The 27,722-nt window shown below is 42.5% G+C and overlaps 2 protein-coding genes across 7 annotated transcripts in view; one reads left to right on the top strand and one right to left on the bottom strand.

The window, feature by feature from the left end:
* The window catches only part of unc5cb (unc-5 netrin receptor Cb), a 128,860-nt gene extending 109,652 nt beyond the window's left edge, over window positions 1-19,208 (top strand). For all 4 annotated transcript variants that reach the window (XM_087843704.1, XM_087843703.1, XM_087843702.1 and 1 more), the window contains 8 exons: window positions 526-888; window positions 8,513-8,600; window positions 8,725-8,896; window positions 13,032-13,265; window positions 13,944-14,093; window positions 14,198-14,362; window positions 15,549-15,727; window positions 17,388-19,208. In XM_087843704.1, coding sequence (XP_087699830.1) covers window positions 526-888; window positions 8,513-8,600; window positions 8,725-8,896; window positions 13,032-13,265; window positions 13,944-14,093; window positions 14,198-14,362; window positions 15,549-15,727; window positions 17,388-17,547 — 1,511 coding nt within the window. In that variant the 3' untranslated portion in view covers window positions 17,548-19,208. The remainder of the gene's footprint in view (window positions 1-525; window positions 889-8,512; window positions 8,601-8,724; window positions 8,897-13,031; window positions 13,266-13,943; window positions 14,094-14,197; window positions 14,363-15,548; window positions 15,728-17,387) is intronic.
* Window positions 19,209-19,319: 111 nt separating this feature from the next.
* The window catches only part of bmpr1bb (bone morphogenetic protein receptor type 1Bb), a 64,520-nt gene continuing 56,117 nt past the window's right edge, over window positions 19,320-27,722 (bottom strand). For all 3 annotated transcript variants that reach the window (XM_006788909.3, XM_035906897.2, XM_035906898.2), the window contains exons 7-15: window positions 27,203-27,305; window positions 26,860-26,962; window positions 25,513-25,603; window positions 25,288-25,432; window positions 24,794-24,986; window positions 22,085-22,382; window positions 21,803-21,978; window positions 21,584-21,714; window positions 19,320-20,611 (exon numbers count right to left, since the gene is read on the bottom strand). In XM_006788909.3, the coding sequence (XP_006788972.1) occupies window positions 20,486-20,611; window positions 21,584-21,714; window positions 21,803-21,978; window positions 22,085-22,382; window positions 24,794-24,986; window positions 25,288-25,432; window positions 25,513-25,603; window positions 26,860-26,962; window positions 27,203-27,305 (1,366 nt within the window). In that variant the 3' untranslated portion in view covers window positions 19,320-20,485. The remainder of the gene's footprint in view (window positions 20,612-21,583; window positions 21,715-21,802; window positions 21,979-22,084; window positions 22,383-24,793; window positions 24,987-25,287; window positions 25,433-25,512; window positions 25,604-26,859; window positions 26,963-27,202; window positions 27,306-27,722) is intronic.

Raw genomic sequence — 27,722 nt, 5'->3', positions numbered from 1 at the left:
CTAATACAGATTGTGAAAATATGGGCCATACATTCTTGGAGATGGATGTTGCAAAACATGCCCTCCAGTGACACACTAGTACTTGCACTACTTCTAATTTATTACTGGAACAACTTTTCTGACTCTCATTAACATCTGCATCATTTAGAAACTTGTGAGGGGGTGGAGACAGTGGAGAAGCTGGAGGACAGAGAGGCCCCCACTGACCCTCGCTCCACCCACTCAGTCCAGCTATTGAACATTTATCCTACTGGGTAAACCGAACATTCACGATGCCATCTGTTACTCATAAATCACAGCTGCACCTATAACTTCTCTGACTGAGTAATGTTTCTTGGTGGTGAAGTGGACCTCCCTAATGAGTAAAAAACAAAAAAGCCGTGCTGCAGTCTCACTGATTGCTGCCAGCAGTTCATTTCCTCATGGATATATAGGCTTCAAGTTAGTTTCTTCCTGATTCCTTTCCCAATACATGTGTTAAGACATTTATTCTACTTTACCCATGTTGTTTTCTTTCCTTTTCAGCTGATCTCCTATCAGCACCCCCTGACCTGACCTCAGCAGCTGCCATGTACCGCGGCCCAGTTTACGCTCTCCATGACGTGGGTGACAAAATACCCATGACCAATTCTCCTCTGCTTGACCCGCTCCCTAACTTGAAGATTAAGGTGTACAATTCTTCAGGCTTAGTGACTCCACAGGATGACCTAGGAGGAGAATTTTCCTCTAAACTGTCACCTAAGCTGCCGCACTGCCTACTGGACAATGGTGACAACACAATGGGCCGGCGCACACAGACCCAGACGTTGCTCCGCACCAGGGATCCATCATGCACTGCTCTGGGCTCGTTCAGCTCCCAGGGAGGACAGCTTATTGTGCCCAACTCAGGTACTATACTAGCCAAAGATAGGTAGTGATTTTCCATATTTATATATTTTTATTTTATAGGTGATTCAGTTGGATATCAAGAAAAAATGTTGCATATTTCAAAGTATGCAGGAATGTAAAAAAGAAATAGTTTAAAAAATGTATAAACGAGCTTAAGTTCATGAAAAGCAGCATCTGCTGCTTCCAGCAGATTCTATCAGTGTTCGTCTTAAAACTCATTAGCTGTCTTTTGTGAGTTATGATTGGAGCCACATTTTTCATTCACTCAGTGGCACATCAGCATTTAGTAATAGCACCTCCACTTGTGTGTATGTGCATGTGTGAATGTCTATAGCTGTGTCTCAATTCAGGGTGTGCACGCTTGAAGTACGCGCACTACGTGTACTACGTACGGCGCGTACTATAAGTACGAGAAGTGCGAAAGTGAGAGGCTTGTGAAATGGGACGATCTAGCCCTTCGTTGCGCTGTTCAGGTTGCCTAGCAACCATGATACTAACCGCGAGAAACGTCACATACAGCTTTGTTTGACAGAAATGAAGGAGAAAAATGTTTTGTTGGTCATTCATTTTTGTCATGACATCACTTTGATTAGTTGAGTATCTGAGGCTGAGACCACAGGACTGTAGAACATGATTGTTGGGCTTCATTTCCGTACTGAACAGTCATTTAAGATTAGTTAGTAAATAACAATTAGCTAATGTTGTTCATGAGACTAAAATCATCTCACTGTGGTAATGTAAATATAACATGGCCAATATTATATTATTGTCAGATTATTATGATATCTATCTATCTATATATATATATATATATATATATACTCCTCCGTGAATCGCAACCTTATCGTGGTGGAGGGGTTTGTGTGTCCCAGGGATCCCAGGGGCTATGTTGTCTGGGGGCTTTTGCCCCCTGGTAGGGTCTCCCATGGCAAATTGGTCCTGGGTGAGGGACCAGACAAAGAGCGATTCAGAAGACCCCTATGAAAAAAACACAGAGGGAACAGTTTACCCTGCCCGGGATAGGGTTACCGGGGCCCCGCCCTGGAGCCAGGCCCGGGGAGGGTGCCCGAGGGTGAGCGTCTGGTGGCCGGGCCTTAGTCCATGGGGCCCGGCCGGGCACAGCCCGAAGAGGAGACATGGGCCCATCCTCCCGCAGGAGGCGCCATAGGGGTCGGGTGCATTGTGTGCCGGGTGGCGGCCAGGAGCGGAGGCCCTGGCGGACTGACCCCCGGCTGCCAAGACTGGCAATAGGGACATGGAATGTCACCTCTCTGGTGGGGAAGGAGCCTGAGTTAGTGCGTGAGGTTGAGAGGTACCGGCTAGATATAGTCGGGCTCACCTCTACGCACGGCTTGGGCTCTGGAACCAGTCTCCTGGAGAGGGGCTCGACTCTGTCCCAGTCTGGAGTTGCCCCTGGTGAGAGGCGGCGGGCTGGCGTGGGTATTCTAATATCCCCTCGACTTGCTGCCGGTACGTTGGGGTTTTTCCCGGTGGACGAGAGGGTTTGTTCCCTGCGCCTTAGGGTCGGGGAACGGGTCCTGACTGTCATCTGCGCTTATGCGCCGAGTGGCAGTTCGGAGTACCCAGCCTTCTTAGAGTCCCTGGGGGGGGTGCTGGAAGGTGCTCCACCTGGAGACTCTGTTGTCCTGCTGGGAGACTTCAATGCTCACGTGGGTAACGACAGCGAGACCTGGAGGGGCGTGATTGGGAGGAACGGCCTCCCTGATCTGAACCCGAGCGGTGCTTTGTTATTGGACTTCTGTGCTAATCACAGTTTGGCCATAACGAACACCTTGTTCGAACATAAGAGTGTCCATAAGTGCACGTGGCACCAGGACGCTCTAGGCCGTAGGTCGATGATCGATTTTGTAATCGTATCACCAGACCTGCGACCATATGTTCTGGACACTCGGGTAAAGAGAGGGGCTGAGCTGTCAACTGATCACCACCTGGTGGTGAGTTGGATCAGGTGGCGAGGGAGGACGCTGGACAGACCTGGTGCACCTAAACGCGTAGTGAGGGTGTGCTGGGAACGACTAGCAGAGGCCCCAGTCCGCGAGATCTTCAACGCACACCTCCGGCAGAGCTTCAACAGCATTCCGAGGGAGGCGGGGGACATCGAGTCCGAATGGACCATGTTCAGCGCCTCCATTGCCGAAGCTGCTGCACTGAGCTGCGGCCGCAAGGTGGTTGGTGCCTGCCGTGGTGGTAATCCCCGAACCAAATGGTGGACACCAGAGGTGAAGGGAGCCACCAGGCTGAAGAAGGAGTCCTATCGGGCTTGGTTAGCCTGTGGGACTCCGGAGGCAGCCGACAGGTATCGACAGGCCAAGCGGAATGCGGCTCGGGCAGTGGCTGAAGCAAAAACTCGGGTGTGGGAGGAGTTCGGAGAGGCCATGGAAAAAGACTTTCGGACTGCCTCGAAGAGGTTCTGGCAAACAGTCAGGCGTCTCAGGAGGGGAAAGCGGTGCTCTACCTGCACTGTGTATAGTGCTGGCGGAGCGCTGCTGACGTCGACTGAGAAAATTGTCAGGCGGTGGAAGGAATACTTCGAGGACCTCCTCAATCCCACTGACGCGTCTTCCAAGGAGGAAGCAGAGTCTGGGGATGAGGGGAATGACCCGCCAATTTCTGGGGGCGAGGTCACTGAGGCAGTTAAACAACTCCTTGGTGGCAGAGCCCCTGGTGTTGATGAGGTCCGCCCCGAGTTCCTGAAGGCTCTGGACGTTGTAGGGCTGTCCTGGCTGACACGCCTCTGCAATGTTGCGTGGAGATCAGGGGCAGTACCCGTGGATTGGCAGACCGGGGTGGTGGTCCCCATCTTTAAGAAGGGGGACCGGAGGGTGTGTTCCAACTACAGGGGGATCACACTCCTCAGCCTCCCTGGGAAAGTCTATGCCAGGGTGCTGGAAAGGAGAGTTCGTCCGCTAGTCGAACCTCTGATGCAGGAGGAACAATGCGGTTTTCGTCCTGGTCGCGGAACACTGGACCAGCTCTTCATCCTCTCGAGGATACTTGAGGGTGCATGGGAGTTTGCCCAACCAGTCTACATGTGTTTTGTGGACTTGGAGAAGGCATTCGACCGTGTCCCTCGGGGTGTCCTGTGGGAGGTGTTGCGGGAGTATGGGGTGTCTGGCCCATTGCTACGGGCCATTCGATCCCTATACAACCGTTGCAAGAGCTTGGTTCGCATTGCCGGCAATAAGTCGGACTCGTTCCCGGTGGGTGATGGGCTCCGCCAGGGCTGCCCTTTGTCACCGGTTCTGTTCATAATTTTTATGGACAGGATTTCTAGGCGCAGCCAAGTGGCGGAGGGCTTTCGCTTTGGTGGCCTCAGGATCTCATCTCTGATCTTTGCGGATGATGTGGTTCTGTTGGCTTCATCGGGTGAGGGCCTCCAGCTCGCACTGGAGCGGTTCGCAGCCGAGTGTGAAGCAGCGGGAATGAGGATCAGCACCTCCAAATCTGAGGCCATGGTTCTCAGCCGGAAAAGGGTGGAGTGCCCACTCCGGGTCAGGGATGAGGTCCTGCCCCAAGTGGAGGAGTTCAAGTATCTCGGGGTCTTGTTCGCGAGTGATGGGAGAAGGGAGCCAGAGATCGACAGACGGATTGGGGCTGCAGCTGCAGTAATGCAGACGCTGCACCGGTCCGTCGTGGTGAAGAGGGAGCTGAGTGTAAAAGCGAAGCTCTCAATTTACCGGTCGATCTACGTCCCTACCCTCACCTATGGCCACGAGCTGTGGGTAGTGACCGAAAGGACGAGATCGCGGATACAAGCGGCGGAAATGAGCTTCCTCCGAAGGGTGGCTGGCATCTCCCTTAGAGTTAGGGTGAGAAGTTCGGCCATCCGGGAGGGGCTCAGAGTAGAGCCGCTGCTGCTCCACATCGAAAGGAGCCAGCTGAGGTGGTTTGGGCATCTGGTAAGGATGCCCCCTGGGCGCCTCCTGGGTGAGGTGTTCCAGGCATGTCCCACCGGGAGGAGGCCCCGGGGCAGACCCAGGACACGCTGGAGAGATTATATCTCTCGGCTGGCCTGGGAACGCCTTGGTGTTCCCCCGGATGAGCTGGAGGAGGTGGCTGGGGAGAGGGAGGTCTGGGCCTCTTTGCTTAGGCTGCTGCCCCCGCGACCCGGCCCCGGATAAAGCGGATGAAGATGGATGGATGGATGGATGGATATATATATATATATATATATATATATATATATATATATATATATATATATATATATATATTTAATGTTCTTCGTTATTAAACATTCGGGCATAATTAAGTGACGTCATGTTCAGTACTTACTTTTGACAGTTCACTCTTGGCCACTCCCTTCTGCCGTATTTTGCGGCAAAATTATCAACACCCACCGCCGCGCTATGAATTGTGGGATATATGGGACCACGAAGCGTGCACCGGACCACGCTTGATATTTGGGGTAATTGACGGCGCATTTGGAGTATGCATTTGAAGTACACTTCGAATTGAGACAGCCGTCGTCGCGTGGCGGTGACGTAATCGCACTTGAAATGCGTACTTCAAGCGTGCAGACCCTGAATTGGGACACAGCATATGTGTGTGCACATACTGAAAGGAAACTCCTCTCATTGTATAGCCTGATAGGAAATGAAATATACCATCAGCTTTTCTCATTGTGTCCTTAAATGTCTACTCTTGTTTCACTTAATAATGTGCTGGTGATGATGATCTCGGCCCACGTTTCCCTTAAAGATCCCATTTTAAAAAAACATTAAAAGAAACTTCAAACACAAAACTTGCTGGTGTCTCCACTGGATTTCTGCCAGTCTCATAGTGATGACAAGACTCCGGGAAGTCACTATGTCTGACCAGGAAATGGTCTGGCACATAATACCCTCCTCATAAAAGTGCAAGTTTACATTATTTATTTTGATTAGTGAACATTAGAGGTTGTGGTAGAGCCAGGCTGGCCGTCTCCTCCTGTCTTTATGCTGAGAAAAGTTTACTGGCTGAAGATTTTCTTTGATTTAGATTTAGTTAACATGTTTGACAGTGATATCAATCTTGCCATCAACTCTCTGCAAGAAAATACATTTCAGAAAGTTGCTACCTCCACCAAGGAGGTTTTGTTTTAGGTAGGGTTTGCATGCATGCGTGTCATTTTGTCTGAATTCTGATAAAACTTTGCAGGAGTGTATAGTGGGGTCAACTTAGCAAGCCATTCAAATTTGGCTAACGTGCGCCAAGGTCTTCAAAGTCAACTTCATGATTTATTGGTTCAAAATTTACAGAAAGCCTTTTAACTATGAACTGATTCTTACAAATGGGGTGTGTACTCTCAACCTCTAGAAAGATTTCAAATATTATGGCATATTTGACCTCTGACCTCTCCTTCAAGGTCAATAGACTGATTTGAAAGGTCAAAGTGATAATAATGCTATATAGAGCTATTTAAAATATGTTCCTTACCACCATGGTTGGTATTGACATCGTATAGGCATATAGCGAATGATATATGGGGATTCTAAATATCACGTTATAGTTTGCATCCAAACTTCATATGACATGTGACCTCTGCGCTCACTTTTTCAAGTTGACCCCAAAATGTGTGACATCTTTAAAGAAAGTATTGTCAAGAGAAAGAGAATGAGCTGCCTAGTTAGTTAGAAATATACTGTTGTATAGTATTATATAATAAGCTCAAGCTATTTACAAATCATTACCTATTATCCATTACCTACTCCTACACACGCCTACATGTTTCTATAGTCAAAGTAAACATGTGTGATTCTACCCTTAACTGCCTTTTACAGCACTACAAACTTCTTAAAGTACATTTAAACAGAACAAAGAAAACAAAATTAATATATACAAATTGCTTTTCCCTTAAAAGTAAATTACTGGCCAGAGAGTGAGCTGCCTTGGTGAAGGTTTATGCTCCCTGAGTGTTTCCTGTTTAGAGATTGCTTTTACTCAAAGCTTAGCTTCATTTCAGTTGTGAATAGAAGCTCGTTTTCTCCCCTGGAAAAACGACTTGCCATCCATAAGTCAAATTTTCAGTTTATTATCTCTAGATTTCAAGTCGGGTATCTCAAAATTGCGACTTACTGACTTAAGCAAGAAGCAAGAGGGGAAAAAAAACCCTCAAAATTGGATTTTAATGGCAAAATTTTTTTACATTTTTTTTCTGGGGCTCAAACAAGCTTCCAAACTTGTTACACTTGCTCTTGCTGTCAGTGCAATATGAAGATTTCGGTATGTGAGAGCTTAAATATAAAGAGCTCTTCAGTAAAGTGAAAAATACAAAACCATTGCAGCTCTCAGTAGACACGGCAGTTCAAATCAACCATAAATGTTAACTTAAGAATTGTTAATCTTTGCAAACCCCAAGCAAACCTCTCAGTAAAAATAAAATAATTCTTTTTAAAGCATGTGCAGTATCATTCAATACTTTGCTGTCTGTACCAGTATATCCCTGATGATCTGCGACTTTGAAATAAGCTAAGCCATGTGCAGCCCATCAGCATATTGACTGCACGTAGTATGACAAGAGTTGATGGATACCCAAGGTGTGTGCACCAGAAGTGCTGGAGGTGTCCCGTTTCAGGCAGCTTACATTAGCCATGCTGTCCTCACTTCAAACACATGCAGACTGTTTGTAACGCGCCGCAGATGCATGCTGACAGGCAGAGGCAAACTAGCAGTGACATTAAAGGATACGCAGACTTCTCACATTTCTTAAATTTCTCTCTTTTTTCATTTTGATAACTGTAAAATGTTCTCAGCTGTTGGCTGCGCTCAGCCACCTCATCATGTTACATAGGAATAGGGAGAGGAAAGAGCACATTTGATATTTGATCTGTTTGTGAGTCTGGGTAATGAAATATTTTGTGGTGCTGTCACTGTGGCTGTTTGGTATTTTGCATCTTAAAATGCATTTCTCATCTCTTTGAAGCTTTGCTGTGAGGCAGAGTAGCAGCGCGCGAGACGTTCCCTTGGCAGAGTTGTGATTGCCTCGCTAGCTAGCTGGAGAAGCTGTCTGTCACCTTTTGAAAAGTTCAGTACAAGGACATGGGAAATCAATGAGCTATCTGAGATCCCTCCCCCACCACTACTCCAGAGAGAAGCCATGTGTGTGTTTGTGTGTGCATATGCATGATGGAAATTGGGGGTTAGGCTTCTAAAAAACGCACACGCGCGTATCGGCTAGGACATCTTATCGAATAAATCTGAGATGGAAAAATGTAAATCGCGCCTGCTGCAGCAATATGCCAAGGCTGTGACGAGCAAAGAGATCATTGATTTTTAGAAATGAAATTCCACATCATTTCCTGATACCATAAAAGAAGGTGGTAAAATTACATAGTTGCTGTGTGTGGGACTGAACGGCAGTGCAATTATTATTGTGTTTATCCAGGAAAAAAAATTGATTCATATCTCTGTAGTTGTGCAGCACTGCATGAAGACACACTAGTTAAATGTAAAATTATAATTTACCTTTCTATATGTGGAGTAGCCAGGATTCACCAGCCTGCTGGTCTCACTCTCTATACTCTCACATTCTTGCAAAAGTCTCATAACAAGCACTGACAGTATAAAGACACCTCTCGTATACCTGTCAACGTATCTTTTTTTTTTGCTTTTTGCTTCCCAGGGGTTAGTCTGCTAATTCCTGCAGGGGCTATTCCTCAGGGCAGAGTGTATGAGATGTATGTGACAGTTCACAGGAAGGACAACATGAGGTATGCGACGACACCCCAGACCCTTATTCGCTGCTGTCAACCGCTCCGTGTCACACATACATACTGAGAGTGCCATCAGATTGTGGCTAAATATTGTATGTATGCTATCCCTGTGCGCCTCCAGGCCCTCGGTGGAAGATGGCCAAACGGTGCTCAGCCCCATGGTGAGCTGCGGACCCCCGGGGACCCTGTTGACTCGTCCGGTCATCATCACCATGCATCACTGCGCCGTGTGCGATGGCCAGCAGGACTGGCTGATCCAGCTCAAAAGCCAGTCGCCGCAGAATCAGTGGGAGGTGAGATGTGAGATTCACAAAGAAATTTGTGCTACAGTAGACTCTAATGTCTATTGACTGCGCTCGAGTTTCGAAAATGGGCTTCTGACGGTCGCACGCACACAAGAATTGAAATTATGTGTTTACAAGCGAATCTCTGCTCAGTGTGTCAGCGAGCAGTTAAAAAGAAAAGATGCTGTGAGAAATAAATCCATGATATGGCATGGGAGAACTGATAGGATGGAGGAGGTGAAAGGGATCAACGTCCCCTGCGTTGTTTGTCCAACTTATAGCAGTACTCAAAGTAAACACCTGCTGCACATAGGAGCTGAAATAGTACCTCTCTAATAGCAGGGAATGGACTGGGACTGTGTTCTTGCCCAGGCTGTTTCCTTGTACCTTTATAATGGCAGGTTTTTCATCAGGTGTGAACATGTATGGGGGTTTTTCTGTTCGTGTTGGGTTTTTTTCAAGTCTTCCCTTTTGCTGTTTTTGTCACACACACTGATGCAGAAATGGACCAATTACCAAGGGATCATTTGCAGAGAAACTTGAAACAAATCTGCTTGTTAGAAGGAAACTTTGTTAGAAATGTGCCAGGTGGTCAGCTTCACTCCCAAACATATCTCTCAGCACCTCACCTGACGTGGCCGACCTTCTTGCGGGCAGCTATCAGAATCTTTTTCTTAGCTGTCAAAAGAAAAAAAGTCTTCCTTCCTTGTGGTTTTTAATTAACTTTCTATTCAAACCTTTTTAAAGAGAAAGGCTCCCTTAAAGATAAAAGCAATTAATAAAGGTTAGCAGGAGCAGGGCGCAGTACAGGAAGCATAATGAAAGGCAATGCTTTAGTGATACGTAACACGACTCCAGTCTATCCAGGCTTATTGCATAAATGATAAGATGATAATCAAAATGCACATTACTCTCAGGAAGGCCATGTCCAAATATATAGCATCAGTCTATACCCAATAATAAGGCCTTCTGTCAGATCATCATTAAATAATGACTTAAATAATGTAATTTTCAGCAAGCCCTTGCATAATTTCCTCTTGCTGAAGTGATGACATTACTTACAGAGCCGAGGAAAAACTGCCCAACTGGCCCCCACATGCCTTCGTGACATTGATGAATTACTTGGACACAACCAATAAAGCTCAGTGTAAACTGAGGATTTTTAAGGAAGAAATGATTCCTGATTACATCTCCGTCCTGCCACAAATGCAGATGGTAATATGTGATGTGACGGCGGCTTCCTTCGTATGAGTTTCCTTTTCCCTCTGAGGCCAGCCTCGGCGCTGCATGAGTGAAATATTGCTTTATATGACATGCTCTGTCAAAATGTGTTTTCATCACTGCAGTGGATACAGGAGAGATGAGCTCCTCCAAAGGAGTTTTTCACGGATATTTATATTGAGAATAATCAGTTCCGTTGGCGTCTGGGAGCCCGCAGCCCTCCCCAGTTGATGCACGCACGCACACACCGATTCACACACAATCTCATGGTGTTGTGATGATGATGAAGATGGCGTGTCATATAATGAGGAACATGTGGGGATTTCTGCTTCAGTAACTCTCCTACTTAAAATCCTCCCACGTCTACATGGGAGGGGAAAAAAAGCCAGCTGATGAATTTTTGACTAAATTAACGTTTGTATGTTTGTATGTTTAATTGTTTCTGCCTGCACACAGTACCACATATGAAGCAGGGCCACTTTTTCACTGTGCGTTCCAATTATCCCCCAATAAGGATCCCTAGTGCCATCCCACAGGAGCAGTTAAGAGTCTAATGATCTGCCATAATACTGCTGTTAAACGGCCTAGCTCACAATAAAATGCTGTAATTCCTCTTCTGTCTCTCATAATAGGCTGAATTAATACCAGTGTGCCACTCTGTGAGAGTGTTTGGATTAGAGCGAGAACGACGGAGAGACGAAGAGACGGAGAGAAAGAATAAGCAAGATGAAGAGAGATGAAGAGAGGGTTAAAGAAAAAGAGGGAGAGTCGCAGGAGGCTCCTCAGACCTTGCAATCCTAATGAAAGAGAAATGTGTCCTGGCATTGGTGTCGTTACAAGGGTCAACTGCTAATAGTCGGGATATTTATGCTTCCATTTTCCGCGTGAGACAGTCTCAAATATTAGTAATACACACACACACTAAGTGTTACTTCCAGAGTATACGGCTTCTGTGAAAAGGTCAGGACATTAATTGTGCTTTCTACATTAAAATGCAACTTAAATTCATTCTGTTTCAGTTAAATGTGACTGAGCACATTTCTGTGTGGCAAAAAAGCAACACATGTACAAGTTTAGCTATTAATTACCCAGTGGCAAAGATTTCATGTAAAAAAATGTGGTTTTCACTAATTAGCCAATCCAATTTAACGTTTACAAATCCACACTTGAGGCTTTTAAATACACAGACTCACTACTGTAGGCCAGTTAATATATGCATAACTCCACGCAATATACTATACAGTAACTCTGTAGTCTAGCGGTTAACAATAACATGTAAAAGATCACACAGTAGTTCAAGACCAGGAGGAGACACAAATCCCAGGAAGGGCTGTAACAAGAAGTGCATCCACAAGAAAAATCTGTGGTGACCCTTTGCAAATATAGAGGCAGCTGAAAGAAAAAGAAGACAATGTACCGATTATTTATCTAATCGGTTTCAAACATGGAATTCAGCAAACAAGCTGTGACATTTTCTATTCTTTTGATAAAATTGCTGCATATTTTCCAGTTTTTCTGCAATGCCAGATGTACAAATAAGGCAAGAATATGATTCTCACATAGGTTTCCCTGGACAACATGCATTAAACCGTTTACAGTTGCTGTTGTCCTGAAAGCCACTTTGCAGCCCTCCTCTGTACTGTCACCTCCTTTTCATGCTGTGTTTGAAGTAATCGGGGTGATGTTTGTTGAGGTCTACTCTGGGTCATTTCTATCTTGGGAAACAGCTGGGGAATTATTTCAACCACTGGATGCATTTCAGAGGCTTTACTCTTGATTTATATGCTTTTGACTGAGTAAGTCAAATTTATGACTTCAAAACTTCATCTGAGCTTCTTCATTTCACGTAAAAGAAAATAATTCAAATTACGTCAATCTTATATTTTGCTCCAGTGGTCCAATGACAATTGTAGCTACACAGTGCTGTGCGGGTCGAGGGATTTATCCCTCTCATAGCACTGTAGGCTCAGGCATTCAACATTCTTCCTTTGCCAATGTATTCCCCAGTTCAGTGAATTTCATATATTTGATCCATGATGCATGTCCTCTGTGTAGCTCTCTGGCACGCCCTGTCATGTGCGTGTATATATACATATGCAAATATATAAACAGAACTGTGACATCTATAGCACTTTCTACACTGCAACATGGACACAATTTTAAGGTTTGTGCGCGTATGCAAACGCAGCACTGCAGGCTACTTGGGGTTTAATATCTTGAATTATCCAAGGACACTTCAGCATTGTATGCAGGAGTTGAGGATTAAACCACTAACTACAATCAGCCCTATGCCATTAAAAACAACAAGGTTTTGGGGATGTCATGGGTAACCAATGAGCAGTGTGCAGGTCCATCTATGAAATGTAAATGAAACAAGAAGCATTACCTGTGCAAAGGATTTAGGAAAAAGCAACTTCAGAGTACTAAAGTCGACTTCTAAATAGTTGAACATGCACAATTTTACACTAAAATCATTCATAAATGCAAGTCTTGCTTACTTTATGTAAAGAAAAATTATATTTTCTGCCTTTATCATCAGCCATCACGAAAATGACTGCAGTTTTCAAATGGCTAATGGGCTCGATCAAAAAAGTAATCAAAAGAGAGCATGCATGCCAGTTTTGGTACTTGTATCTGTCTGTGAACATTTTTGCTGTAATGTGAAGTTATCTGCTTCACGAAACAGATCAATACAACCAAATAGAAATAACAGCTGTAGCAGTATTGTGCGAGCTATAGTTTGGTCTTACTTAACAGCAAATGGAGATATGTAGGGAAAATTGGATATGGCATATTTTGCTCTAGTCAAAAATTGTATTAACCATGCCCCACTTCTATTTTTTGCTTGATACATACATAACAAAACCCAGGCTTATTCTTCAACATTCCTCTTTTTTCCCCTTTCTCCTTGTCCACGCTCTAGGATATAGTGGTAGTAGGAGAAGAGAATTTCACTACACCTTGCTATATCCAAATGGATGACGAGGCTTGCCACATCCTGACAGAGACGCTGGGCACCTACTGCCTCGTGGGTCAATCTCTCAGCGCTGCCACCACTAAGCGCCTCAAACTAGCCATCTTTGGCCCCGTCACCTGCCCAGCCATGGAGTATCACATCAGAGTCTACTGCCTGGACGACACACAGGACGCACTCAAGGTAAATGCGCAGCACGCTGTACTGAATGTGTGCATAGCCTTTGTCTCGTTATTTGTATCACTGAAATGAATATAATTGTGATTTTTTTTTTCACTGTAACTGAATTGTTTATGCGCAAGCACAGCCAGCAGATGATGTGTGGGTGGCAGAATGAGAAATCTTTGTGTTGGTGTGTCACAATAAGGAGATACAAGCGCCTGTATTTGAATAACGTTGCCTCTATTGGAAAGACAGAGCTGCTGCAACAACACAAAATAAGCCACATATATCCCTCCTTCTCTACTGTTGTCTCATCACCTCAATTCTGTTTAATACCTTCATGCGCCTGCATGAAGGAAAGATAAGGAAGGATTATTGTACTGAGGAGGGATATTGAACACAGTTATTAAGTTTGGGAATGAGTAATGAGAAGTGATAGTGATCCTGCTGCAAGGACACACAAGTTGATTTCAGGTTTGCATGTCTAGATTTAGGTTTGTAAAGCCCTGCGGGTGATTATAATGTAATATTTTATTAAAAAATAATCATTTGTAAATGTACTTGTGAGAATTCCCCAGAGACTATTATCACAGGAATACAGCAGCAGTTTGTCTGCTTTTCAACCGGTATAAAGAAGAAGCTTTTTGAGGTCGGTATAGATGGTGTCCTTGCTAATCAAGCTTGCTTTTGTTTATTTAGGAAGTCCTTCAAATGGAGAAGCAGATGGGTGGGAAACTGTTGGATGAACCAAAGACTCTCATCTTTAAGGACAGCACCCACAACCTGAGGCTTTCCATCCATGATGTTCCCCACACATTATGGAAGAGCAAACTGCTAGCCAAGTACCAGGTAAACTGCTCATTTTACTCCTTTTTCAGTAAAAGGCCATGCACAGTGTGCCACGTGGTTTCTCCCACCGATGTAACTCCTCTACACTTTCCACTTCTCTGCAGGAGCTTTCCTTTCAGCAGGTGTGGAGCGGCTCACAAAGGAACCTCCACTGCTGCTTTACCCTGGAGCGCTTCTCATCCAGCACGGTGGACCTGACCTGCAAAATATGTGTGCGCCAAGTGGAAGGAGAAGGACAGATTTTTCAGCTGGACACTACACTGTCGGAGGTAGCATTTGATACTTGGAGTAAACATCACCCCCCTGCCCCTGCAGGTGGATGCTGGGCCGGTGGAGGGGTTGAAGCAGCAGGCAGTGATGCAGGGCATCAGCACCACTGACTTGTCAGAGGGAGATTGGAGATTTTGGAGCCTTAAAAAAAAACAATAAATTGGGTGGGGATGGTGTATGACACGAGGAGAGTGAAGCATGTAAATGTGTATGACGGTCAGGCTCAAGTTGGATGCCAGACCTTTAAGTATAACAAATTAAATACCATTCGATTTCATGATATTCACATAAAAGAGCATTACACGACTAGCACTACGGGCCGAGGAAAAATGCTTGTATTTGATTTTGTAATGAACTGTTTCCCTCCTAATGCTTTCACTTGATTTATAAAGGCTTAAAGTAATTATTCACCTTGACTGGATACGGGGCATAGCCTTCGAAATTATAATAGAAACCTCAAAGGTCTGTGCGACTTTTGTGCTCTGCTTTCACATGAATTTTGCATCCAGAGCTGTTTTGACTCTTCCCCTCCACCTCGCCCTCATTGTCCTTCCACCGAGCCAGACGCTCGGAATGAATTTAACCTCGTTTCCATTTCCTCTTCCCACTTTTTGCAACGTTCACAAAAACTGGCAAGGTGTGAGACAGGGGACTTTCAACCATGCCGCTTACATAGAGTCTTGCTTATGACAAGAGAGGAGCACAGGAGGGTATAATAAGCCTGCCCCCCCGAGTCATGCTGCACTTGCTTTACAAAGGCCATCTGGCTAGGAGAATAGAGCTTGAGGGATGGAGGAGCACTCATGCTTTGTGCTCAGTAATGAGATAAATTACAGTACATACAGTGCAGAGCTGTGTTACTGCCTGGCCTTGGTTCATTTGTCTCTGGGTCTTGATCTGGTTTCTGTAGCCAGACATCCAGTGCTTAATCCTCCAGATGCAGTATATTTAAAAGAAAATCACTCAGCTTGCATCAGTAAATGGATGGCGACGCAACGAAGGGTTTTCAATTTTTTTTATGGCACCTGGAAAAAGAAATTTCCTGTGCTACAAATCCATTTGAACTACATTATGTTTCATTTTGCGAGGTGTTGAATTATGTCCAGGCAGTCTGCAAACTAGGGGAAAAAAGCCACAGCTACAGTCTGTGTCTCTGCTTTAATCCCTCTCATTCTCTCTTTACAGGATTCCCAGAGTATTGACACATCCCTGCTGGATCCTGCCAGCAACATCACGACACTGGTAGGGCCAAATGCCTTTCGCATCCCTGTTTCTATCCGTCAGAAGCTGTGCGGCAGCCTGGACGCACCGCAGACCAGAGGCAATGACTGGAGGATGTTGGCCCACAAACTCAATCTTGACAGGTGGGTTGACAAACAATGTAAAGGGTGAAATGGTGACTTACATTTAGGACCTCTGGGATCACAGTCTGGCCACAGAAACAGGCTTTACTTTAAAGTTAAATAGTTTAAACAAAACTATTTTTCTGTTAATATAGACGACTAAAATTAAATATATTAGAATTTGTTTTAAAAAAGTAATTATTCATTTATTCATCCAGCAGGCCAGCCATCCGTACATCTTATATATTACATATTATGTATTGAATCATAGCCAACGAGAGGAGATGACCCATAAGCCTTTTATATATTACATTATGCATTTGTTCATATTACTAGAGGTTGTTGTTTAGTCATACAGGTTTAATTACTGATCTGTGGTCTCACTTGGAAAACATTTAAGTGTCACTTTTCAGCCTGCAAGATTAATGTTTTGAACAGGCATAGTTTAGATTTATTAACCTAACTAAACAACCAGTGAACACATACATAATGAACAGAACATAAACCGCAGCTCCAGGTTTAAAGGGTTTTTTTTCTCCCACTGGGACCCGGACTGTCCGCTGAAACACAAGTATTAGAAATATCAGATGCAACTTTAAAATAGCCACACTGATAACGTTCATTGATTGGTTTAAAAAACCAGTTATCAACATATTTATTTGTCATTTCACAGCATGGGCCTTTTGTCATGAAGGTTGTGTGTTTTCCTTGTGGCTGCATGGGTTAATTAATGATTCTACATTGTCCTTAGATGCATATGTGAGCATGAATCGTCTGAGTTGCTGTGTTAGTTGCTGTGATGAGACTGGCCAACTGTCTGCAGTGTACCGCACCCTCACCCAATGTGTCCTAGGATAGGGTCTAAGTGGCTCTAACACCTAAATAGCTTCTAACTACAGTGTAATTAACTGTCAATTTTCTGTTTATTCATAGTGGTTTTTATAGCGTGGTACCAGTAAAGAAAGAACAGCTGTTTTTTCATTAGAAGTAAACATTAAGAGTCCATGGGGACTCAAACTGTTGATAAGTTATCTATTTTTAATTTGATTGTGAGTGATCTGTGGGAATGTGACTCATTCTGATAAACATCAGAGCTGAGGAAAGATGAAAAAACAATGGAGACAGAGTGACGTTCCTCTTTTTAAAACATCATCCCCGTGTCTTTGATAGTCTTCCGTTTGTGATGGACGTACAGTGCACACCCATTTTTAAGGTCCCAGCTCAGCAGGGAAGCCTTATCACAGACAGCAGCTGCAGATTGACGAGACCACTGGCAGACTTTGGCATGAAGGACAAAGGGTGAAGGCGAGAGACTCGAATGAATGAATGAATATATGTATATATATAAAAAATATATCTCTATCAATTTAAAGCCAAAGCAAAAGTCATTAAAAGAAAACAAAGCAATTATTAGTTCTGCATAGACTGCAAATACAGGATGTATATCAGTGCTCACTTTGCTTTCCTCTCATGCCCACAGTATCTCATTACTGAGCAGAAAGGTTACTGTGTATAGAAGGAAAAGATAGAAAGTAAGAATTAAAGTATTTGACGATGAAAATATTATTGCAGCACACCAGCGAGTTTTTTATTACTAATAAGCAAACTCATTCCTCTCTATTAACCATTTATCTGCTTTTCTAACCTACCTCTCTCTGGTTTCACATGATCACTCTTTTAGGTATCTTAACTACTTTGCCACCAAATCCAGCCCCACTGGAGTGATCCTGGACTTGTGGGAGGCCCAGCATTTTCCTGACGGCAACCTCAGTCGCCTTGCCCAAGTACTGGAGGAGATGGGACGCCATGACAGCCTTGTTCCTGCGGTGACTGAACACTGACATCTGCCTGCCAGGGACAAGTGACATTCCAGGGAGGAAGAAGACACAAAGTGAATATGAAAAGAGGGTGGACCCCCTCAAACACACCCCACACACACCCCAAAAAACAACAACAAAAAAAAGCAGGAAAAGTCATTCTCGATGACAAATGCACGCACACACACTCTCAGAAGCTGCCTGTGTGTACACTCAAAGAAGTAAGGAGATAGTCACAGCCAGGTCTACCCTGCCATGACCCAGTTAAATATTGGCAACAAAGGTTGTGAAAACTTGGAGAGTAAACAAGAATCTCTGCCAGTCATTTTCAGGCTGTTTCTCTCCTCTTTCTTTCGCTCTCTCTCTCTCTCTCCCTCTCTTGTAAGAATGATTTGATATTTTTGGCTATGGTTTCCTTGGAAACATGTTTCCAGTTTATTCGGATGGACTGTGCAGATGTGGATGATGCCCTCACAACAGTGACACGCGCTAAAGAGGTCAATGGATCAAAGGAGGAAGATTGGCGAAAGAATGTCTCATTCTCCAAAAATCAGTCTCCATGGCAACTCCATGGAAAAGTATGTGTTCTGTGACAACATAGTATTTAATGATATGCCTATTTATACATGTCTTTTTTGTATCTTATGCTGTCTGTTACTGAACCGTATTTCGTTTCTTCTTTCATTGCGTTTGACTGTATTACAGCACCACCTGGTGGACACCTGGCGCTGTAACTATTCTTTCTGTCGGCCACATTTATAACACAGAGGGAACTCAACGATCATAATCATTACACCGTTTTTTAAGTGTCGTTATAACTGCTATTAATACTTTTAGTCATGTTATGTATAATTATTGCTTTTCTATTATGGGTGATATTTTTGAGTTGCATTGGTGATTATTTTGCTTTTTCTTTTCTTTTGTTTTTAGCAGGATCATTTGGCTAACTACATATCTCTACATATCGTATATCCTGTTAACAAAAGGATATGGGAAATTAGCCAGACTGAAAAAAAAGTCATGAGTGATGCAAATTTGTGTGACGTTCATGATGATGTCACGTTCACATAAGATACCAGGCAGAGCGAAGAGGGAGATGGTGCAGAAAGGGAAATCAAACCAGTATATTTTTGTAGGACCAGTCCAACTGAAAACAACTGCTTTTTACCAAATACCTGACATGTAAGGTTTAATACAGAGGGTGATCATCTAAATATTGTCTCAATCAACCGAAGTTCATGCGTACTTTTGGAGGATAAGAGATTTTAACTCAGACAACGATGTTTGTACATTCACTACAGAAGCCATCAATATCACGATGACACTGATTCTGTGCATAAAAATGATCTGTAAATGTGACATTCCTTTGATGGAGCAGCAGTTGTGCCCATACAAGTGTTCTTGGTTGGTTTTGTTTTTTTGAATGGCAGTTGTCCCAGTTTTCTTGAAGCCGTCTATGCAAACTTTGCATCCCTTTGAAACAATCTCTACATTCTCAGTGGGCTAGCCTTTGCATTCCCTAGTTGTTCTTCAGCTTCATGATTAATATTGTGTATAGTGAGAATGTAGCCTGTCTGTTTCTTGCACTCATGATGTTCCTCGCAACGGCTTGCATTTCATCTGTCAAGTTATTGTACAAACTGTAAGAAAGAATTTTTAAGACTAATAATAAATTATATTTATATGCAACATTGAAAATGGAGTGCGACCATTTGACTTGTGAGACTGTGTTAAAAAAAAAAAAACCTTATGGGCTTTCAGGATATATTTTTCAAATATTTTTTTTAATAGGGAATGTTCTGCAGATCCACTCATACACCATCATTACTTACATATGTACAGATTAAATAAGGCACGTGCTACAATGGCAGAGTGGATGAGACATATATATATATATATATATGTATAGACACTGATCAAAAATGCATTTTACCATCCAACAAGGCAATAATACATAGATTTCAGATCAGCTTTATATGGATGAAAAAGAAACGTGACCAGAAAGATGAGACGATGCAGGATAGTAAAGCCCAGATCTAAAGAGAGGTTGTATGTGTATATACATACATACACACACAAATGTATAAATATATATATAAATACATACACAGGTTATAAAGAATCATCTGGTTTCAAAAGGCATCCTGTACATTTTAAACTAAAAGGCTAAATATGGACGGATGGTATATATCCATATGATAGTCAAACTACAAAAACAACCACATGAACCTCACAAATTGTCTCTGTTGTCTCCGGCTGTTGAATTAAAGCACACTGAAATCAGAAATCAGATGATTCTTTTTTGATTCACCTTGAGTGTGTGTGTGTGTGTGTATGCATGTATATTTGTTTGTTTAATATATATATATATATATATATATATATATATATTAATCATGTTTCTGTTTGTTCAGCAATAATAATAATAATGGTATGAATCCACATCTTCTACACTGAGGTCAATGGATGACTATCATCGTCATAAGTCCACTGTGATATCACAGCATGCAGCGGCTGACTCAGAAAAAAACAAAACAGCAAAACACACACACACAAAGCAGCTTTGACAGTACAAAAGACTGCCCGTAGAATACTGCTATATGGCTTTAGAGGAGCAGCGCAAGACCATCCTCCAGATTTTAGTCCTGCAAGGCCCCCTGAACAGTCTGGAACCAGAAACCACTTAGCTTTCACAGAAAGCACAGTCTGAACACTGAGGGAGAGGCGCCTCAGACAATGGTAGAGCAGATGTCCCCTGATATAATAAATTTTTTGGTATATATCATTATTCTGGCCCTACAGTGACCATTATCTCTATCACTCATCCTCCCTGTCAGTTATATTTGTTCTATTATTCACAGTCTCTCTTTTTTTCTTCCCTTTCTTCTGGCCAGCTTGAGTGGCCTGTGCCAGTGGTAATGATGAGACTCTGGGAGATGATATATTTTCTGTGGACTCTCTGTCACAGTTTGATATCTTGGGACTCTAACATCTTCGCAAGAGTCTTCTTCACCCTTAGGGCTGTGAGACGACAAGTTGGATTGTGAGCCCAGCACTCCGACATGAGTTTCCCCATCTGTCGTAGACACTAAAGACACACACGACCATATGCATAAGAATACAAGTACATTTTAGGCAAATGGTTTAATCCATGATTACTAATTATTTATGGGCATGCAAAAACATGTTTAGCAAAAATGTACCTTACATCCACCAAGACCTACAAGGTCAACCTATAACTTAGAAACAGGGCTGTACTTTTTTTTTTTTTTTAAAGGGAATAGCGTTGTGTTTATGTGCAAAGTGCAGGCTTTTATTATTTGCCAAGCTGAAACCCATTTTAATATACTTGATATCATTTTGAGTATAATTCTTTTTTTTATTCTAGAAAAAGCGGTTATAATCAATAACTGTAATCCACATAACACAGTAATAATAAAAAAAAATGTGATATTAAGAAACCCCATATATCATTCCCTGTATGCTCACTCTTTATGTTGTAGAAATAACATAGTTTAAAACGGCCAATGTAGAATCACTTCAAAGGTGAAATATGAAATGCTATTTTAAATCCTTATACAAAGCTTTCTATATTTTGATAATACACACCACACTTCATCATAGTTTCTAAGTTATAAGCCTTTTTCTCAATTTCCGGCCAATAAATCATAAACTTGACCTTGAATGACCTTTGTGGATGATACAAAGTTTCATCAGAATCCATTCAAGACATTTCGAGTCATCATGTTTACAGACAGGAAGAATGATACGCATGCAAGCACTACTACAAACATAACCTCCTTGGCAGAGGAAATAATTTTACTGATAAAGTTTTACAGGTAAACTGTAAACTAAAGAATACTCTGAAAAAGTGTATGATTAACAGCTATTTCAATGCATCATTTCTCTCATACTATGAGGCAGAAATCTCCACTTAGAATGCAGATTAATGCATATTTACATGGATTTATTTTAATGTAAGTAACCATGTTGATGTAATGACGTTCACACATAAACACCATTAAGTTTAAGTTTTAAAAATGGATAAAGATAAGAGTACCTCATCACTGCTCCATCGATTAGCAAATGAAGGTCTTTGTTTTTTTATGCAAACCACTTCTCTCATGTCCTCATATGAAGGATCGGAGGGGACGAGGTCATAATAGGGAAGCTGATGTTCCTCCACAATACCTGGAGTTATAATGAAAGAAAATGTCCATTAATTATCATTAATAAAATATTAAGACACTTCAAGTCAAAATAAACACATCTTCCTCACCTCCAGAGATGCATCGTCGGGCCATCTCCCAGATAATAAGGCCAAAACTATACATGTCAGCTGTTATAAAAGACTGAAAGTGGCTCCTGTTGAGGGTCTCATCCAGTACTTCAGGTGGCATGTAGCGCTTTGTTCCAACGCGTAGGTTAGGAGGGATATCTACTTCATTGGTGTCACTGAGACAGGGAGGGAAAAAAGGAACGAGTCAAAGAATTTTTAGCATCGTCCAGTATTCCCCTTAATTAAAATAAACGCTCAAAAGACTCAAAATGTGTTGTGTACCTATTAAACTTGACAGCCAGACCGAGGTCTGCAATACAGCAGGATCCATTCTTTTTAACCAAGATGTTTTTGCTCTTCAGGTCTCTATGTGCAATAGCTGGTTTGCCCTGTGTGCCGTAGATCTCAGTGTGGAGATGACAAAGGCCTGATATGGAGGAATACGCCAGCTTCAGAAGAGCCTTGACGTCTAAGGTGTTGGACTTGAGGTAGTCGTATAAAGAGCCATTCTCGTGGTAGTCTGTAATTAAGTACAGCTGAGTCCACGAGCCGGTTCCTTTGATGTCGGCTGCAATGAATCCTGGGGATTAGATAGCTGGTGTGAGGGGATTAAAATATACACACAGAAATCAATGCGTATGGTTTCATTCACTTTTGGGGACATTTCACCAACTTCTGCTCAGTCACTGAACATCCATTTGTGTGTGTAACTTCTAAAACTTAGAATCAAACATAGCGCATGCTTAACATCATGCCAGACGATGTGGAGGTGGAAGTAGAAACCATGCACTGTATTTTTTCTTTCTAATACTCATTTTCCATTTGTTAGTCAGCTATTACCTCTGCTTTTGATATGCAAAACCCAGTGTATCGCTATATGTCCCTGGAGATATGTTAAAAAAATGTGTATCTTTACAGATATTTCATATTTTTTTTGTCTTTGTCTATGACAGCTTGCTGTTCAGACTTTAATTGCTACACTTGTTAACAATGAGTTCTGAGCAAACCCAACACTCCTTTCCTCTAAATCTAGAGATTTCAAAGTCTGACCCGCATGAGTGTGGAAGCAGAACAAAATGAGACCTCTTTAGTTTTAAATCTAAATCGTCTTAACATTAACATAGAAATCAAATGTTAATAAACCTGAAAAACCTATAAAACCTACATAAATATAAATATAGCCCTTTGAGCAGATGCATAAATACTAAATGTGCAACCGTCAATCATTCCCGGGCTTTTGACATTGGCACTCAGTTATCAAAACTTCCAGAGCCCTCTGAAACTCCAGAAATTAGTCGTTAACCCCAGAGGCTAAGTCAGCAGTCCAGTCAATGAGTTCCCAGAAGAGCCTAAACCAGGGGTGTCAAACGTAAGGCCTGGGGGCCAGAATTGGCTTGCGACACTCCAATCCAGCCCTCTAGATTGGAATGACAGCATAAATTTTGGACTTTTACCTGAATTTTCAAAGGTTTTACAGCTTTTCCTTCTGATAAAGTCCTCCCCCGTGGCTATTCATACCATACCAAAGTAATGAAGTAATAAAAAGCAAATAAATACCAGAAGACATCATATTTTATCACTCACTACTGCAGAAATTTCTGTTTTTTTTAACAATAGATCCACATAAAAAAAGAAAGAAAAGAAAATATGATTATACAATAACTATTAAAGTAATTTTACACATTTGCCAGAGAGTCATGCTAACAGATTCCTTTCATTCATTACAGCAGCATTCCTCTAACATGTGAAAAAACTGTGGAGATTGTACTTTTTTTTCTTATATTACTATTCGTTGACATGATCTTCAACAGTATAGGTCCTTACTAGGCCAAGAGATATGTATTTAAGACTGATGATAAAAATGGTATGGAGATTCAGACTGACGTAGATGCTTTGTTGGAGCGTCAAAGACGGGACAACAACTTGTCTGTTTCTAAAACGCCCTCCATTAACCTAAAGGTTGATCCTGAAATTGCTGCCATGAGGCCTCTAAATCAGATGGCGTGGATGATGACAGCAGCTACAGCAGCTTCATTTCCTATGTAGAAATCTATCTCCTGGAGGAAAGATGCAATCAAGCCCACATCATGTATGTAGCTGGTTGTCTGGAGGTGGAAGTCAAATCCGCAGAGGAGGCTTTTCAAGTGTTCTGGAGAGGTCAAAAAAAGAGGAAGGTTGCAAACACTTGGCTGAACAGAAAGCCCAATCGCTCCCACAGTGTGTTCATTATTAAACTGGCTCAGGCCCCTCTTGATGCAAAAGGCAAGAATGTTCTCCAGGATAAGAACCAGATAAGTGTCAGGCAGCTGTGCCTGGTGGACTTGGCATGAAGTGAGCGACCTGGCAGGACAGGGGCAGAAGGCACTAGTATACCTGAAGCAGGTAATATAAATCAGTCTTTGCTGAATCTGAGGACATGCATGAAGATACTTCGAGAAAAACAAATGTGTGGCACAAACAAGATATCAAAACTTCAAAATAACCCACCAAAAAAACGACTTTGATAGCGATGGAAATGTTAGAATGGTTGTCTGTGGAAGTCACGTGGTACGCCCGCCCAAGATGGCAACAGATGGGGGTGCCGGGGCTCCATGGGACACCAACTTGGAATGGGAAATTATTTTTGGAACTGTCGATCCTTTTATGCATTTGCATAAAATTGCGTATCAAACTTGGACTTTAGATTTCCTTTTGGTATTTTATGGCCTTATTCCTGTATTCATGGATGTACCATTTGGAAGTTCACCTTTTTCTTCTTAAATGAATTTTCATACATTTAATACAGCAGTTGACTGTTCTCTCTTGGATTTTTGTCTTTACCATTATATTTGCAACATTAACACATTCCGTAGAGTAACTACTTTCCTGACCTAAACTGACCTCTGAGAAGAAAAAAAAACAAACCTTAATTGTGCTGAATGCAACCGCTGCTCACTGTTAACTAAGTGCATTCATTCTTTTACACTCACTTCGCAGTTTTCAGGACCTTACCCAGTATGTTGTCATGTCTCATCAGGAAGGTCTGATAGATTTCAGTCTCTCTGAACCAGCTTTCTTCCTCAGTGGTGAAGAAGACTTTGACAGCCACTCTCTCTCCTCTCCACTTGCCCATCCAGACTTCTCCATATCGTCCTTTTCCAATCTGCTTAACCATCTGAATCTGCTTGGCGATGGTGCGCTGCACCTGGAAACAAATTATTGAAACAACAAAACAAAATAAATTCCATTTTTACAAAGACACGTCTCTTTAAAATCCCTTTTTTTCATTCTAAATATAGAAAAACTTCCTTCTGAGCATCTTGCTCTGTTTAAGTTTTATACGAGGTTGATGTAATTCAGAAATTTTACTACACTAAAAATCATTGTGTGACATTTTCTTCTGCATATTCTGCATATATTTACAAACAATGGAGTGACACAGTGATTATTTTATCACAGTTAATCTCAGCTTGAGGTGAAGCAGAGGTGTAGAGAGTTTTGCTTACCAGTAGAGGGAGTCCTGACCCAGAGCCAGACCCAATGCTACGGGAATGCTCTATCAAGTCCTTCAGAGATTCCCCAGGAGGAATGTAGGTCTCATCCTGCTCCAGATCGATACTGTAGCGTGGCCGTGACTCCTGCCGTTTATATCTGCCGCAGAAAGTTTGCTGAGTGAACATCCAGAGGTGTGAAAGTGTTTAAATTATGTGTGTATGAGATGACCTTCTTACCTTAGATAACAAAATACGAGGATGATGCCAAGGATGATGCTGCAAACTGTGACTGAAATTAAGAGAGCCATGTACTGGATACTGTGGTAATCTAAAAATGTAATGATGAGAAGATGTAAATTAGAGTTTTTAATTTTTTTTAATTTAGCGATTTTGAAACAACAAAAAAAATAAAATCCTGGTCTGGTCAAGATGGAAAGTCAACAAAACAACTACTGATAAATGGTGGTGACAGTCAGTTGTTCATGGGTGTCATTCCAAATATCTCTCATTGGCAGGGACAAGTTTTCCCCCTTCCATCTCTCTATTTTTTCCCTGCACCCCCTTTTCCTACTGCCTTATCGATCACATCCCGCTCCCAAATCTCACATATCAGATGTCACACGGACATCTACAGAAACCCCAGAGGTCTGAAGCAGCTCTGGGGCTCTAGACTTTCTGCACTGGTCCTGTCAATCAGAAGCACAGAAACACGAATGCCTGAACAGTGATACTTCATGGTGGGGAAGAAAATAACACACACAAACACAATAAGAATTAGTGGATAAAGAACTTCTTATAAGGTCACTGCAAATTAACAGATGATAAGTAATGTTTCAAATGAACCTACATTTAAAGGAAAACATAATGCATAGAATAAATTACTACCATAACTGTCCATTGTTACCGTTTAAAAACTGACTTCATCCTCAGACGTGAGAGCAGCGCTTGCTGTTTTCTTGTGCTAATCTTTCACTTGGTGATAAAGCCGCGTTTGCAACTTTTTTAAACACTTCTTTCCGGCCCATTGAGATTTTGTTCTATCCTATCCTCAGATCATAGTAAGAACTGTTCCTTGTTATTAAAACTGATAAGAATGAACCTCAAACTACGAAAAAAGAGTCAAATAACAAAACAGCAGAGGTAGCTTGAATGTATAAAAAATACACATAGGTTAGTGTATGTGACAGAGGGAGAGAGAAGGTGTGTGCATGTGTGTGTTAGTTAGTGGGTTGTGGCATGACAGATGGACAGATATCTCACATCCGCCCTGAGGCAAGAAACTCAAGCAGGCCCTGGGGAGAGGCTGTCCTTTTCATTAGAGGGTGAGAGAACAAGCCAAATCTGCAGGCTCCGTTTCATCTCTCTCTCCTTCTCTCTCTCTGTCTCCCTGCATGTGCCACTTCACTCCAGCACCACACTGTGGTTTGTAACAGCTTAAACTGTCACTACCCATCACCAACCCAGCGTGGCCTAAAAGAGCCAGTTTTGAAAGCCACTCACACTTTAAAGAGGGGCAGGATTTCATTATGTGGGGAAAAAAAATGTGTGAAAGAGTGGATGTGTGTGTGTGTGTGTTTGTCTTACTTGATGTCATCAGTGGAGGAAGGGTGGGACGCAAGTCTCTGTTGCAGAAGTCTTGATCCGTGCAACACTCGAGAGCTCTCCTTGAACGTGCGTTCCACGTGTCCTTTCGTGTACACAAACAAAATGTCAGAACTGTGCATGTCTATGTAACACTGATGAGAGGAGGCTAGTTAGCATTTTGTAATATAACAAAAGCTCTTCAACTGTGTATAAAGTAAACACAATGGACTCGACAATTCTTATTTAAATGGGTCTCATCAACAGTAAGTCAAGTAAAGCTTATAAAGGTTTAAAAAGATTTCACGGGATGACACACACACACATTCACATGCAGCAGACTTACTCTGCATTGAAACTCAGAGCCAGCCAGTCCCAGGCAACCTGCAGTGAGTACAGCAATCCCCCCCTCCTCCTCCTCCACCATAGTGAAGCAGTAACCATCAGTCCTACAAAGAATATGCACACAATTTCACCATTACAGAAATCCAAATAAATATTTAGATTTGAAGATCATTTTTATTGACTGTCAGCATGTTAGTCGCGTGTCTAATCTAGTGGCATGAGTAATTGTGACAATACCAGGAATACACTAGCACATTTATGAATGTTTTGAATGTGAAAGAGCCCTGACTTCAGTTTAGGAGATGAGGCTTGAGGTGAGGATGATGAGGATGAAATGGAAATGAGGAAGGACAGAGAGCGGTGGTGATCGTGGCCGCTGTATTCATGGCAGGGCAACATGGTGGCTTCCACAAATTAACGGCTATATATTTTCAATGGATTCATTCTAAGCTTACGAGAATCCATCAATTTGTAGGAAGATGTAATTACACACTAAATGATGTATATTTATGAGTACATTT

This window comes from Neolamprologus brichardi, chromosome 7 (genome assembly GCF_056152115.1).
Source record: "Neolamprologus brichardi isolate AB-2024 chromosome 7, ASM5615211v1, whole genome shotgun sequence".
NCBI lineage: Eukaryota > Metazoa > Chordata > Actinopteri > Cichliformes > Cichlidae > Neolamprologus > Neolamprologus brichardi.
This window is presented reverse-complemented; position numbering and strand designations above follow the sequence as displayed.